This window comes from Prosopis cineraria, unplaced genomic scaffold, assembly GCF_029017545.1.
Source record: "Prosopis cineraria cultivar Desert tree isolate PC_DT_omini unplaced genomic scaffold, ASM2901754v1 PC938, whole genome shotgun sequence".
Classification (NCBI taxonomy): domain Eukaryota; kingdom Viridiplantae; phylum Streptophyta; class Magnoliopsida; order Fabales; family Fabaceae; genus Prosopis; species Prosopis cineraria.
Genome location: NW_026556263.1, coordinates 21452 through 35720, shown reverse-complemented (window position 1 = coordinate 35720; position 14269 = coordinate 21452). Strand labels below are relative to the sequence as shown.

The 14269-nt window shown below is 34.2% G+C and overlaps 2 protein-coding genes across 2 annotated transcripts; one reads left to right on the top strand and one right to left on the bottom strand.

Moving 5' to 3' along the window:
• The first annotated feature begins 5361 nt into the window (after positions 1–5361).
• Positions 5362–6384, top strand: LOC129298854 (MYB-like transcription factor ETC3). Its single transcript, XM_054937295.1, has 3 exons — positions 5362–5599; positions 5902–5986; positions 6070–6384. The coding sequence occupies exons 1-3, from the start codon at positions 5473–5475 to the stop codon at positions 6155–6157; spliced, it is 300 nt and encodes a 99-aa protein (XP_054793270.1). The 5' UTR covers positions 5362–5472; the 3' UTR covers positions 6158–6384.
• Positions 6385–9974: 3590 nt separating this feature from the next.
• LOC129298852 (thiamine thiazole synthase 2, chloroplastic-like) lies at positions 9975–11417 on the bottom strand. Its single transcript, XM_054937294.1, has 2 exons — positions 10431–11417; positions 9975–10300 (listed from the first exon to the last, which is right to left on the bottom strand). The coding sequence occupies exons 1-2, from the start codon at positions 11313–11315 to the stop codon at positions 10130–10132; spliced, it is 1056 nt and encodes a 351-aa protein (XP_054793269.1). The 5' UTR covers positions 11316–11417; the 3' UTR covers positions 9975–10129.
• Between the last annotated feature and the right edge of the window lie 2852 nt (positions 11418–14269).

The following is a 14269-nucleotide window of genomic DNA, read 5'->3' as shown; positions in this document are numbered from 1 at the left end:
ATTCTACTATGAAAAAGCTATATCAAAATAAGAAATCCACAGCAACCCCCAATGAGTTTTAACTTTAAGTCTCAAAGATAGATCTGTCAAGCTTCCATGTGTAGAAGCATTAAACAACTTCATCATTGAAGGACCAATTTAGAATAATGTTTATCTCATAAAAATAAATAATCAGCTCACCACTTTTTTATAGGGTAAGGGATAAAAATATTTTAAAATTTTTCTAAAAAAGTAGTGGGTACTCTTACCTTTTAGTTGGAGCAATTTAGCTTTAAAACTTTAAAAAAGGAAACAAGTTTACTTTGCCATCAGTGTGGCCATTTGTTTGACTGTTACTTTGACTTCCAATCACTGGCATTTTTAAAAAAATTAAAAAAAGTTTAGAAAGGTGCCCCTTTCTCTTTTGCACAAGTTTTGAAATTTAAAACTAAAAAAATTGATGCACTTAAACCAAAAGGAAAAACTAAAAATGTCCTCATAGAATTCACTAAGTAGAATCAAGATAACTAAGTAGAAAATGGCATATTATAGAATTTACACCATTCAACCATGATTGAGGAGGAGAAGCAAATTGAAAAGGTAATTAAAGACCTAAAATTAAGGACAAAAAGTTGGAATCCAACTAAACAGAGTAATGAGAGGCATCAGGCATCCAGTATCCAGTATCCAGCATAATCTAAACATTTCAAAACAAGAATGATAAGGGCATGTCCTGAATCAAATGGGAACCATAGACTATCCTTTTTCTTCCTCCACGTGAGTGCCTCATGTCCCTCACCCCCAAACCTTCACCGTCATAACCCATATGTAGTTGTTCAGCCTCCTTCAACTCCCCAGTCTCATATTCAAGCATCAGAGTACAAGCCCTTATCGTGATTGTCACAGCAAAACACATTTCCCTAATTAAGCAAATTGAACAAAAGTGGAGAAACAAATGCACATGGATTCTCCTCTTGCAGTTGCATATGAAAAAAGAAATATATACTTGGATTCTGACTAGATCTAGAATTGAGCAAGCAAGGACAATAAATTATAGAATAAAGTTACCTTAAGGTATAGAAAGGATGAGTTCAAAAGAGAAATCACAAATGCAGAGCGCACAAGTAGAAGAAGATTTCTTAAGTATAGAAACACTTTCAATGAAGAACTCGCCATTGTCTCCGTCCCTTTTCTTCCTTGATCTCTTCTCTTCTTGTTGTAACATTCTAGGAAATTAACCTTTAATTATTTGAGTACAATGAGATTATTTAAGTAAATTAATGTGGTGTGTGATTACAAAGAGCTATTAGATGTTTTAGGTTGTGATTCCAACCCTATGATTGAGTCCAAAGCAAAGTTAGGCCACCCGAACCATTAAATAGGAGAAAAACAAGGAGGAATGGCTTTATGCCATATGTTGCAGTGCATAAGTCATCAAAACATAAACCAAGCATCTTTATACAATATATCGTGACAAGTGTGGCATGCTCTACGGCACATGGTCTAGAATTTGTAGAAATAAGAATACGAATCAGACTCAAAATAGAAAAGAAACAAAAGAGGAAATGAGAAAACTATGAAAAGCTCTACTAGGGCTTAAAATTCAAAAGCATTAAGAGTATTTTAAAACTTCTAAACACTAAAGATAAGTCCCCTAAATGTTTATCCTCCTTCCATTTTTCTTAATTTTAAGATTAGCATTTGTTTGAGAAAGATAATTTTTGATTCATAAAGGCTATTGGGCCTGAACCTATTGACTGAAATAGAGTTAATGGAAATGGATTTAGTTATTTAAACCTAACACTTATGGCTTAATGAGTTTTTGGTTGTTAGGATTATTAATGTCTGAAAATCCCTCATAAACAATTTATATGGGAGTTGAAAATGCCATTAATGATTGATAGTTCAATGGGGTTCATGTAAACCAATGTGAGTTAAAAAAGGCCAACAAACCCTATGGGCATTCTTGTATATGAATAAGTTAGATATTGAGAATTTATCCTAATATGGATAATGATCATTGTTGATGTGAATATGTAAAGTGATTATAACTTGGCATGATTCAAGCTTTAAAAAGCTTTGGAAGTGTATATTTGAGAAGTAAACTTTTGACCTCTCAAAAATTTGAGATAATTGAGAAAAATATTTCCTGTAATTTTGTATGTTAATTAGTTATATAGTTGTATAAACTATGTGACATATATGAAAACATTCAATATAGATGTGGCTTGTGTCATGATAAATGATTGTGATATAATGAATTAACTTGTTGCAATGATAAATTGGAAATTTGTGAATTGGCATGTACATGTATGATACACTGTTATGTGATAATTTAAATGATTATGAAATGATGTGAATATATGAAGACCAAATGGAATTGCATGATGTATTATCGCTAGGAGTTCAATGATGTGATATGATGTAGAGTTCAATGATCTATTGTTATGTGAATATGTGGTAATCGTAGATGGTATGAGTACAACAATGATATTAAACATACATGTATAGTGATTATTTTGCATGCTATGAAGTATTGCATTTTAACATTGCATGATCATGTAGGATGAGAATTCATTTCAAAAGAGGAGTTGTGAGTTAAAAATTCACATGATAAGGATACTATTAGAGCTTGATGGTTTGTCTAGATATATTTATAATTATTAGCCCACTTGTTTGATAAGGGATTGTCCCATTGTGTAATAAAGGACTTGAACCTAACTCTAATTTCTACTTATTTGATGAGGAAGTTAGTACAAGAAGAACGACACCCCCATAGAATGAGATTTGGAGAAAATCATGACCCACAAGTGAGTTAAGCAACCTTGGCTGGGTAGCTTCTCACACATAAATAGCTAGGATAGTCTTATTACATGGATGAACCCATTGTGAAATAGCCCATGGTTTTGTGTTGGTAGCATAAAGAGGATATAAGGAAGGTGTGATCATGCAAATCGATAGAAAGGGCACATGGTTGTCTATTTTGTGTCCTTATATTGAAATCATATGATATTATGTGATTAATGTCATGATTTTGAAAAATGAAATCATGAATGCATAAAATACATGAGTGAGATGATATTTTGCCACTTGTATTGTAATTAATTGATATGCATTTGTATAAGTTAGATTCATCTTGATTACTGAGTGATTGTACTGACTTCTCTCTCTTTAATATTATAGAAGTTAGTTCATCAAGGCAAGAATGGGAGAAATAATCTGAGACTTAGGACATTTATTCTAATTTGTATGCCTAAATTATTTTGAGTTTATGTGTATAACTATTTGTGATATTACCAACTAGGAGACATCATATTTATGCTTACTTACACCATGTGAATTTGAGCTAAGTTGTGTATTTTAGGTCTTAAATTGTGTGTGTATTAGATTGTGAAATCTAAAAAGGGTTAAAACACTAGTGCAAGTGGAAAGTGAGTAAAATATAATTGGTGTTGAATGATATAATAATTTATAAATTTGAGACTCACTTCTATTTTTGTTATTAAAGGGTTGAGCATTAAAAATGAAATAGATATATCATTTGTATGATGTGGTGTATAGTTAACTATAAGTCTATTGAGTGTGGTCTATAGTGAAAATTGAGCTTTTGGCACTTGGATTGAAATTGGGACACCAGATTTATGTTTTGATTGAAAAAGGAGTAAATTGAGAAAATAGGTGTTCAATTTTTGTTTGAGAAATAATCTAGTTGTGAAACCAGTGCCATTAGTTAGGGTTAGAAAAAAGCTTTTTATAAACACCTAAATCACCTCAATCAAATATTAGATGAAAAAATAGGGTGCATTTTATTGTTGTCAATAGCAACAGATGCTATCAGCTTGTGCAATGTACCATGACACATGACGCTTGTGCCATGGCACATAACACAAAGAAAAACATGATATGGTGCATGTAACACATGTCACAGCGTACCTCTGCTTTTCTGCATTATTTTATTGTTCTCCAATTGAAATGCAAATACTTTGATATATATTAGTATCTATTCTTTTGCAGATATTTTCTATTTTGATTTTTTTTATTTATATAATGAAGTGTTTTTAAAATTTAAAAACTTGGGATTCTATTATTGTAAAGTTTACAAACTTAGTAATCTATTTTACTTAGCCCTTTATTTTCATAATTTTTGGAATTAAAAGTGAATTAGTAAGGGAGACCTTACATTTGATACCTTCCAATCAATCCCTGAGTCATTCAAATCCCGATCCCATTTAATAATTAGCTGAACTCCCACCATTCAAGATTGAATAGTCAAGTAAACCCCTTAAGATTCAATTCTCTCCTTGCCATGTGAGACTGTCTATCTGTCTGTTGCTCAAAGCCGCTATTAAGTCAGTCAAGCCCAACCTGTCTCTTCATCTGTTACGTCACCGAGTCATGTAGTTTACTGTCATCAATCTCACCAAGACCAGCTTGGAGACGTTGAATTTGCTCCCTCTCACCTTGATTTGCATCACCGAGGTTCAACATTTCTCTTTTACCATGTTCCTCACTTTTCATGTCCCTCGTGATACTTGGCGGAAGAAGAGGTTCACTCGGCCACTTGGACATGTATTTTTTGTGTGGTTAAAAGTGCTAGGTAGATGCCAACATGATGATTGAATGGTCAACTTGACAATAAGGTAAAATTGTACTCTTTTTTAAAATTTTAAGGTGATATCACTACTTTTAAAAAGTAAGAATATCATTGTTACTTTCAAAAATACTTTCAAGACATTTGTTCTTAACCCATTTTTTATTAGCTAAAGGTGCATTTTGTCCTAAAATATTCGGCAAGAAGCACCTAGTATCTTAAATTATTAGTTAAAACAATTTTTTTGTTAAAGTAATTCAAACAAGTTATTTTTACCTTTACTATCAAATTTTTAATATTAACTGTTAGAAGATGCTAACTAAAACTTCAACATTGAGCGTTAGATAAATGGCAAAAGCAAAAATATTTTGTTTTAATTACTTCAAGATAAAATTATTTTAACTAATAATTTAAGATTTTGGACACTCCCCACAAAATACTTTAAGAATAAAAATATATCTTTACTTTTTTTTTAATTCAATAAATGACTGTTTTAGAATCGTTTAGTACTGCGAAGAAAATGATGATATTGAAATTTGAAACTTTTCAGGCGAGACAACCGGAATTCCTTTTTCACTGTCGTTGACAGAGAGAATTGAAAATCCCTCCATGTTTGCGTTTGAATAGTTAACGAGACAGATCACCTAACAGCATTGTTTTCAAGTTTCAACACATGCCTGGGCCCTCCACACCAAGTAATCAACAGTGAAAATTTCACGGGTCATTTTGTAAGCCACCAATCTTCAAAATGTCACATTCATATATTCCTTGCATTACCATCTCACCATATACAGGGAGGCTGCAGTTCTCGTTAACCACGCCATATCAAATCAAAATCGTATATTGGTGAATTTGGTTCTCGTTAACCTGATTGATCAGAGCCACCTGTTTTGACGACAAGAATGGCTATTAATACCAAGCCTGTAAGTGGTTCATCTCACTCTCTCTTTTGCCTTTTCATTTACCTTGTTGTCCCAATGGCTGCCTCAGAACATTCTTCCACTGATGAAGCCTTGGAGAACCTTCAAGGTATTCTTTTCAAGACCCCCACTCTTATCATATTTAGTACTTATAATCGTTTTTTGCCTTGGAGAACCTTCAAGGTATTCTTTCAAGACCCCCACTCTTATCATATTTAGTACTTATAATCGTTTTTTTTTTTTTTTTTTTGCATTTTATGCTATTCTTTAATCTTCTTTTGTCACATGTGAGCATGACTATTCCTAAGGATTTACAGATAATAACTTTCTCAAGTCTCAGCCATGCACTTTGTTTGGCTTTTATATTGAACATTCCCTTCTTATACCTTAAGGATGTTTGTTCCTTTACAGAGGAGACCAGCAAACAATCAAAGCTAGAATTTTCCAGCGATGAGGAGGAATTGATTATCAGAATGTATAAACTAGTTGGTGAAAGGTTTGTTCTATTTTAAAATAGTGACGGAATATGCAGATTCAACATGTTTATCCTTAAAGCTAAAATTCCAGTGCTTCTATCAGGTGGGCTTTAATAGCTGGGAGGATCCCTGGAAGAACAGCTGAACAGATTGAAAAATACTGGACTGCGACGTACTCAACAAGTGAATGAGATGAATTTAATGTTTGAAAGATACTGGACTGCCACATACTCAACAAATGAATGAGATGAATTTAATGTTAGCTTCATTTTTCCTTATGCATGACAATCTCTGCCTTTGATTCAGCTCATTTCAAACTTTGTTGTGTCACTGTATCCGTGTCAGTGTAGTATCATATTACTGATCTTGTCATGAGCTGATTCACAATCAGTGTGTTCTATGATTTTTTATAAATTCAGTATGCTCTCTATGTTGCATGAGATGCACTTAATATTATGGGTGGGTGGGTGGGTCTGGTGAGAGATCTGTTAAAATATCCTCTGTTAACGTTTCGGAACCTAAAGGGATGACTACAATCAGGAAATGCCAAAACATGTCACTTTCCTAAAGACAAAAGCAGAGAATAATAATAATAATAATAATAATAAATATAAAGGAAACTTTTTCTCTTGCCCAAGAGACAGTCACTTCACTGTGACAATTAACTCGTTGGCTTGCTTGTATTGAAAGGAAAACACATTAAATATGCAAGCAAAAGGAGGAATACCAAAGGCGGATGTTATGGCCTTGGGAGTTGCTGAGAAAGCATTTTACAAACACCTCTTTGCGTTTCAGGAAAAATCTTTTCCTTTTTTTATTTATTAATTCAAATGATAATATAAAAAAATATCATAGAATCTAAGGAGAATTATATACCAGTCTCATACAACACATTTAAATATCACAAGATTTATTGATTTTTCTTTGCTAAGTTTTCAATTAACCTTATAGCATTTAATTGTATTTTGTAAAACTTCTAAATAATTCTTCCTAAAATCTATAATCTTATTATGGAAGGTCCGAATCCCACTTTACGCGGATGACAAATTTGTCTTCGGTGCTTATGGTGCCTGGTAAAATTTGAACCATCCTGATTTAAATCATTAATTTTATATTTTTACTTTATATTTTAAATAAAAATTTATAAAAATTATAAAAAATTTAATAAATCCTTTCATGACAAATCTTGTTTATATTTAAATTAAATAGTCTAATTTAATATTAAAATTAATATTTTTTATATATTAACTATACAAATGTTTTTTTAAAAAATATTTTTAAAAGTTCGAGTTAGGAGATTATATTTTTTAATATTATATTTATTAAAATAAAAATGTGTAAAAATTATATAATCAAATATGGATTTATAAAGTACGTCTCGGTCATTAATATATAAAAGATAAAAATTTTAATATTAAATTAGACTAGCCAAATTAATTATCTGTATTCTAATTGATAATAAACTATTCATTAAAGAAATTTATACAATCTTTATTTTAATAAATATAAAATAATAATGAAAAACATTAAATCTGAACTGTTCATATTAAAATTTAAACCGTACAAATCTTATCATGGTGGTTCTCATCACCGTAAGGGGACAGACGCAAGATCTGCTGACTTTTTGTTCTCATTCTCTCCGGAGAGCTTAGAAATAGTCATCCCTTCAATTTTATAACTGACCAAACAGAGACGGTCTGTTAAAGATTGCATTACAATTCGTTGGCACGTCAAAGTCAATTGTACACGTATGACATTGTAATAGGAAAAGGCCCTCTTGGGTCATGTGCTTTGGTTATCAAAGAATCCCTAAGCCCCCGATTTGGTCTCGCGATCTGTTGTAGCGAAGCGGATTATAACAAGCTCCGTGAAGGAATGCAAATTTTTGGTCAAGTCCGGAAACAGTAACACCATTACCCTGCAGCTGTGGAGCTTTGATACAATAGAGCACGTCAGGGCAAAGATCCTACTCCAAGAGGGAATCCCACCCCAGCCACGAATGCTTGTCTTTGCTGGTAAACAGCTTCGGAATGGCCCAACCTTGTCAATATGTGTGGGTCCATGGTGCCCCTTTGAATATTTTGATTGTGTTTACTTTTCAACTTTTTCATTGTTTCAGCCCTTCTTGCCTTTTAATAGAATTGAGTCGCTACGACCATTCACTTTCCCAACCACTAAGGCAGAGCAGCATCAAAAATCTTCTCTCTTCCCCAAGAGACAGCTACTGTGACAGGAGCAAATTAACAGTAAGCGGAAAACACGATAAATCTCCCAAAGCTACATATTAATGATGGTAGGGCTGAGCCTTAAGTAACTCAACACTCCTTAAACAAGGTTTCAAGTTCACCATCAAGCTTCTCGATCAAAAAAAAAAAGGATAGCGCCCTCCTATTTGAGTCCCCACTTGAATTAGATGTACATGATTAGTCTATAATACTGAATATACGATGCTTCTTTCCCAACAAGAGAAGGTGGGAGACAAGGTTGCTTATTTTTTCTTCTTCTTTTTGGTTGATACATGCTTATTTGTTTTTTACAGCTTCCAACTGGACAACTATTAGAAAAAGGTCCTGTGACCCGAAAAGACCACTGTTTGCAGAAGATTCGTCATCCGAACATCCAAGCCCAACTGATGCAAAAAGAAAAAAAAAATCATAGAATGTCTGCCATGAGATTGCGTACTTCATGCAAGCAGGTTTGCTTTACCCAAATAAAAAAATTGCAAGCAGGAACTAAACTGCCTTCACTCCAGTGTTTTTTGCTTTTTGCAATAATTTGTTTTTGTCTTCTTGACCCATGCCTTCACAATCTTCTTTCACATCTTCCTCAAATAAAATGCCTGCAGAAATAACAAGTTCTGAAGCATGGTGCTTAAAAAAGAGGGCGGCATGTAAACCCTTCACTGCTACGAAAATTAAAAAAATTGATAATCCAAAATATAATGGTTACTATAATAAAACCTGTCATATAAAGAGGAAGCGAGAGTTGAAGGAAATATGACGGTTAAAAACCTAGCGTCATATTCAGACGTGCCATGATGCTCCAAATAAGTGCGAACACTTTTGACATCTGACTTTAGATACATTAAGCGCGCGCAGCCATCTTGTTATCAATACCAAAATTTGTATCGCGCCAAAGAGAAAAACTATATGAAGGATGGAAGAGAGCAATGAGAATGATCTGAAGCACAATAATATTGGAATAGTCAATGTTTCTTTAGACATTAATTCATACCAACATTGCTTGTTTTCAATGTCAGCTTCCCCTCCTCAACTTGAATTCTTTCGTGTTTCTCAGTCCAAGTTATCGCTCAATTCAATGTAACACAATCTCTAGTTTTGTATACTCGATATATAAACGACGCAGGGTGTACGTTATTGAAAACGGTCAAAACCATGTTTGTGCAGAAGCAAATCCAAGGGCTCCTTTTGCCGAAACACGGCGGATGTATTTTCAAGCAAAGTATGCTGTCCACAGGAAATCAATTTGTAACTTTCAATTTTAGTTCCATGCAACAAAAGAATTGGATTCTTCTTCAACTTTCATTCTTCCACGCTCATGGTTGCCAAACAGGGCAAAAAAATTGGACCTTTCATGTACATCATCTTATTTTAACTTTTTAAAGTTTTCTTACCTGAGGAAAACCAAATAGGCAAATACACAGCCATAAATTTGAGACTTGTTACTTTTAAAATATTAAATACAAAATCTTTTACAATTGTTTAATTAAATCGAATTGTTATTATCATATACATGAGATATTCTGAGTGAGAAAATTTAAGTTATGCTTACTGATCCAAATCTTAATTTTACAGTTACACTAACTTTGAATATAGATATGCTAAAGTGCACTTCACCTAAATTATAAAATTAAGGTGAGAAATGGTTATAGAAGGGTGGACCCTATTTTAGATAATGTAGCTCCGATGACCACATTTTTTATGTTTATCTTTTTATTTTATGTATATATTTTAGGTGAAGTGAATCCATAGTAAACACAAGGCACAATCGAACAAAAGTCTGTGTTTGCTCCATGTAAAAAAGACTGTCGATTTTCTAGGTTTATTCCCAGATAATAAGAGTGGGGTAACCAAACAGAAGAAGAAGCGAAACAGAGATGAAAAGGGGAAAAAACCGAAGATATTTAATGGTGAGCTAAGTTTCTAAGCATCAACGATGTCTTGATCGATTTCAGCGGAAGCATAAACAAGCTCGGGTTGTTCTTGTCTTCCAAGCTCGCATGTTCCATCTATGGCATTGTTCTTCCCCAGTGCCTTCAACGCCAAATGCGCCGCCTTCTGCCCCGATATCATCATCGCTCCAAACGTTGGACCCTGTCACAACAAATCATTCCACATGTTCATGAATCTCTCTTTTCAATTACGAGGCAAAAAAAGCTTTCTTTTAATTTGTTCTTTAATTCACTGATTATATATATATATATAGATAGATATATGAACGTACCATTCTTGGGGCTCCGTCAATCTCTGCAACTTCCATGCCGGTGACAATCATTCCGGGCACGACCTCCCTGGTCAATCGAACAATAGCATCCTCGGCAGCATTCATGTCCAGAGCCTTCATTCCTGGCACGCTGTCGATCATCCCTATGCTCTTCAATCTCTTCACTCCCGTCGCTCCGAACGGCCCGTCGTGCCCGCACGAGCTTACCACTACCTTCGCCTCCATCACGTTAGGGTCCATGCACGACTGAGTGTCGTGGTTCATCGACACCAGCGCCCAGTTGGTCACCACCCCTGCCACCTTCCCCTCCTTCACGATCAAATCCTCCGCCGCCACCGCGTTGAACAGCTTCACGTTCTGCCGTGACAGAAGCTTGCTCATGATAGTCGACGTGAAAAGGGCCGCGTGTTTGATGACCACGTAGTCCTCAGCCTCGTCGTACTCCACGCCGAGCTCGTCCAGGAACTGGTGGGCCGGCTTTCGGACCACCATGGCCGAGAAGAGCTGCCCACCGAGCCACGCGCCGCCGCCAGGGCTGACGGATTGTTCGATGATGGCCACTTGTACTGAGGGATTCTTGCTGAGCTCATAGGCGCAGGAGAGGCCGGCAGAGCCGGCTCCGACCACGATGACGTCGGTGTCGGCGTAGGTGATCATGTCGGTCATGTAACGGCGTGTCATTTCCCGGGAGACAATGGATTCTTTGATGGGCTGGAAGGTGAACGAATTGAGGTCGTAGGAGGGAGAGTTTAGGGACATTGAGATGGAGGATTTGACAGGCGTGAAGCGAGAAGAAACAGATGAAGGTATCTTACTGTGGAAGAAAGAAGATTTGGGGTTGGAAGAGATGGAGGAGGTTAGGGTTGCAGTGGCCATGGCAGCCATACTGTGATTTGGTGTTGAAATGAATTGAAGAAGAAGAAGAAGAAGAAGAAGGAAGAGATTGATATTGCGAAGTGAATAAGAAGGAAGGGGTTTATAAACAGAACGAGCGAGACCTTTCTGGGAAGACAAGAAGGAAATATCTGAATGAAAAATCTGAGAGTGAATAGCTATGAGAAGGCGGAGATAGAGTTTGAACGGTGGAGAAAGGTGGGGTTTTCGCTATCAGGGGTAGTGGAGATATTATATCAGATATGGGATATCATATCAGCTTTTTCCAAAAGAAAAAAGCAGGTTCACCCCACCAAGCAAAAAGCAGTGAAAGGAAGGCGAAGAAAAAGGAGATGAGATGTACAGTAGTACCACATAAGTACAAATGAATCAGGTGATATTAGTGATATGCCATTTGTAAGTCACCCAGATTTATAAGATATTTATCTCTGTCATCATCTTTTGGTAAGGAATTCATCTTCATAATGTTTTAGGATTATGCCTGTGATTTCCACTTTGGGTGTCTACAGCTATCAGCCACAAAGAGCACGTCACAATCTGAGCAATGTATAGTAGATTAATAGGTGAATTCATTTTAATTGACTAGTTTCTAAGTTTCCGTAGATTGCATGAAATGGATAACACCCGTAAAATTTTTAGGTTAAGCTTTATATAACCACTTAAAAATATTATAAGATTTAAAAGACCCCGGGTTTCAGCTAGACTCTTACTCCCAAAAAGTATGATGGATCTCTAAAATAATGGGCTTCAACATATAAGTCATAAATGTAAACGCAAATGTCCTAGTAGCAATGCCAAAAGATCATCTAAGAATACACTTTCAAATAGCGCTGCAAAGTTATGTTTTCTTGCCAAATGGGCTTAACGCGACACCCATTCCCAACTATTATGTGTATAGCTTGAGTGGACAAATTGGGCCTATTGGGATATGGGCCAATTTACACAATAGTAAATCACCAACCTAAGATCATATAGGGGCTCCAAGGGCGTGTTTAGTAATGTTGTTTTCATCAGCTATCTCGAGAAGTCAACCAATATTAACGTTGACCAAGTCCAGGCACATGCACGCTTCTGGTGTCCGGTGTCATTCTCCAATAATTATAAGAACTAATGACTAGACACCATTGTGGAAAGCCACATTGCCATGTGCAAATGCTCAAAGGAATAGGGGCACAGTGCTGATGGATCCATAACCCATTCCATTCATCATAACGTAAAAGACTGCTCGAACGGACTCGAATATAGCATTAGTTTAAGGTAGAGTGACAGGACAAGAAACATGCACGCTGGCTAATGGCATATATGTATTGTTTTAAGCTTAAAAATAAAATGAAATGATTGAGTTGAATTGGTCATGGGATGCAGTGTACTCGAGGCCATGTGATAAAGTCTTGCACTCCTCGTAGATTGAATGAGACATATTTAATCTTAGACTTATCACATGGAGTGTGCAGTGAAGAAAAGCTAAAAAAAACGCTGATCTATATTTTCCATTAATTAGGGTTCGTGGCTAAAAGTGTTGGGGATGTTGGTTGGTCGGTCATCTTCTTAAACTTTATAAGACCATTAACCCCCATAAGCTTTGCTTTATTTGTTTCCTCAATCACCTCGATGGTTGGCAAACATCTTCTTCTTGGAAGGAGTGTCATAAATGGTGTCCTCCGCTAATGGCTCCGTCAATGTAAAAGGTAACGCTGTTTGTCGAGCTCTCATTCACGGTGATCAAGAAGACTGGATAAAAAAATTTTCTAAATACCTTTATTATTATTTCAGTATTGTTGTAGAATTTTTGGATATTCTTGAAGGGTTCAATTTTTGTTAAAATCAACCTCTTTATAAAACCATCATAAAAATCAAAGATCTTATCATGAGATACTAGATTATTACATTTAACTATATTTTAGAGAAGTTCACAAACTAGCTCGTAGATCCAACTGTACTTAATCATATAGATATTAAAATTTTAAATGAATTATTTTAAAACGTAGAAACCTTTTGAATTCTGACTAAATTTAATTGTTATCTTTCACATGATTTTCCCCTGGTCTTTTTTATTAAAGAAGAAAGTATCGTATTACTCTCAAAAAGCAGCGTAACCCCCCGATAGATCTATAAAGCAAATACAATTTTACTTTCTCCAATGCAAGTACATTAATTCAGTGAAGAATTCACCATTGTTGCCATGACTTTGTTAGTTTATTAGTGAAATGATACCTAAAGATTTTATTAAAAAAATAATGTCAAATCAAGAGTTTTTAAAGATTTTAATACTGAAACATGAAATAAGATATACTGAATCTAGAAATTTTAATTGTGAAGAAATTATAATTTAATATTAATATTTTATTAGTTCTTTATTTATAATTCTCCCTATTTTTTTATATATTCTATTCAACCCCAACCTTTCAAGATATATATAATTTAATTATCTATTATTAAATTCGATCTAAATAAAATAGTATATAGTAATACTATAATATAATGATTGGAGTAAGAAGGCTGGGCGGACAGCGGAATGCAGCTGTCAAGAATTTTGAATTCGAAAACCAGAAGGATCACACGTCTGCGTTTTTCCTGTCCCTCCATTTCAACCTTATTTAATTCATACCGTTTATTTAAATTAATTTTTTTTAATATTTTTAATATTACATTTATTAAAATACAAAATATAAAAATTATAATATTAAACTCATATTATTTAGAGTACATTTAAATAATTAATTTATAAAATTTATAATTTTTTAATATCAAATAAGATTATCTAAATTATACTTGAATTGTATAAAATCTATCTATATATTCAAATTATAAAATTATAAATTTTTTTAACATTAAGTTGGATTGTTAGATTAAATTGACCAAATTGATTATAAACAGATATATTAAATTTTTTATATTTTTATATTTTTTATATTAATAAATATAATATTAAAAATATTTAAAAA

Bases quoted from the DNA above. Each gene is read 5' to 3' on its own strand.
- LOC129298854 (XM_054937295.1), top strand. From the start codon at position 5,473: ATGGCTATTAATACCAAGCCTGTAAGTGGTTCATCTCACTCTCTCTTT. The intron at 5,600-5,901 runs GTATTCTTTTCA...GTTCCTTTACAG, and splicing joins AGCCTTGGAGAACCTTCAAG to AGGAGACCAGCAAACAATCA. The intron at 5,987-6,069 runs GTTTGTTCTATT...TGCTTCTATCAG, and splicing joins TATAAACTAGTTGGTGAAAG to GTGGGCTTTAATAGCTGGGA.
- LOC129298852 (XM_054937294.1), bottom strand. From the start codon at position 11,315: ATGGCTGCCATGGCCACTGCAACCCTAACCTCCTCCATCTCTTCCAAC. The intron at 10,301-10,430 runs GTACGTTCATAT...TTGTTGTGACAG, and splicing joins TTGACGGAGCCCCAAGAATG to GGTCCAACGTTTGGAGCGAT.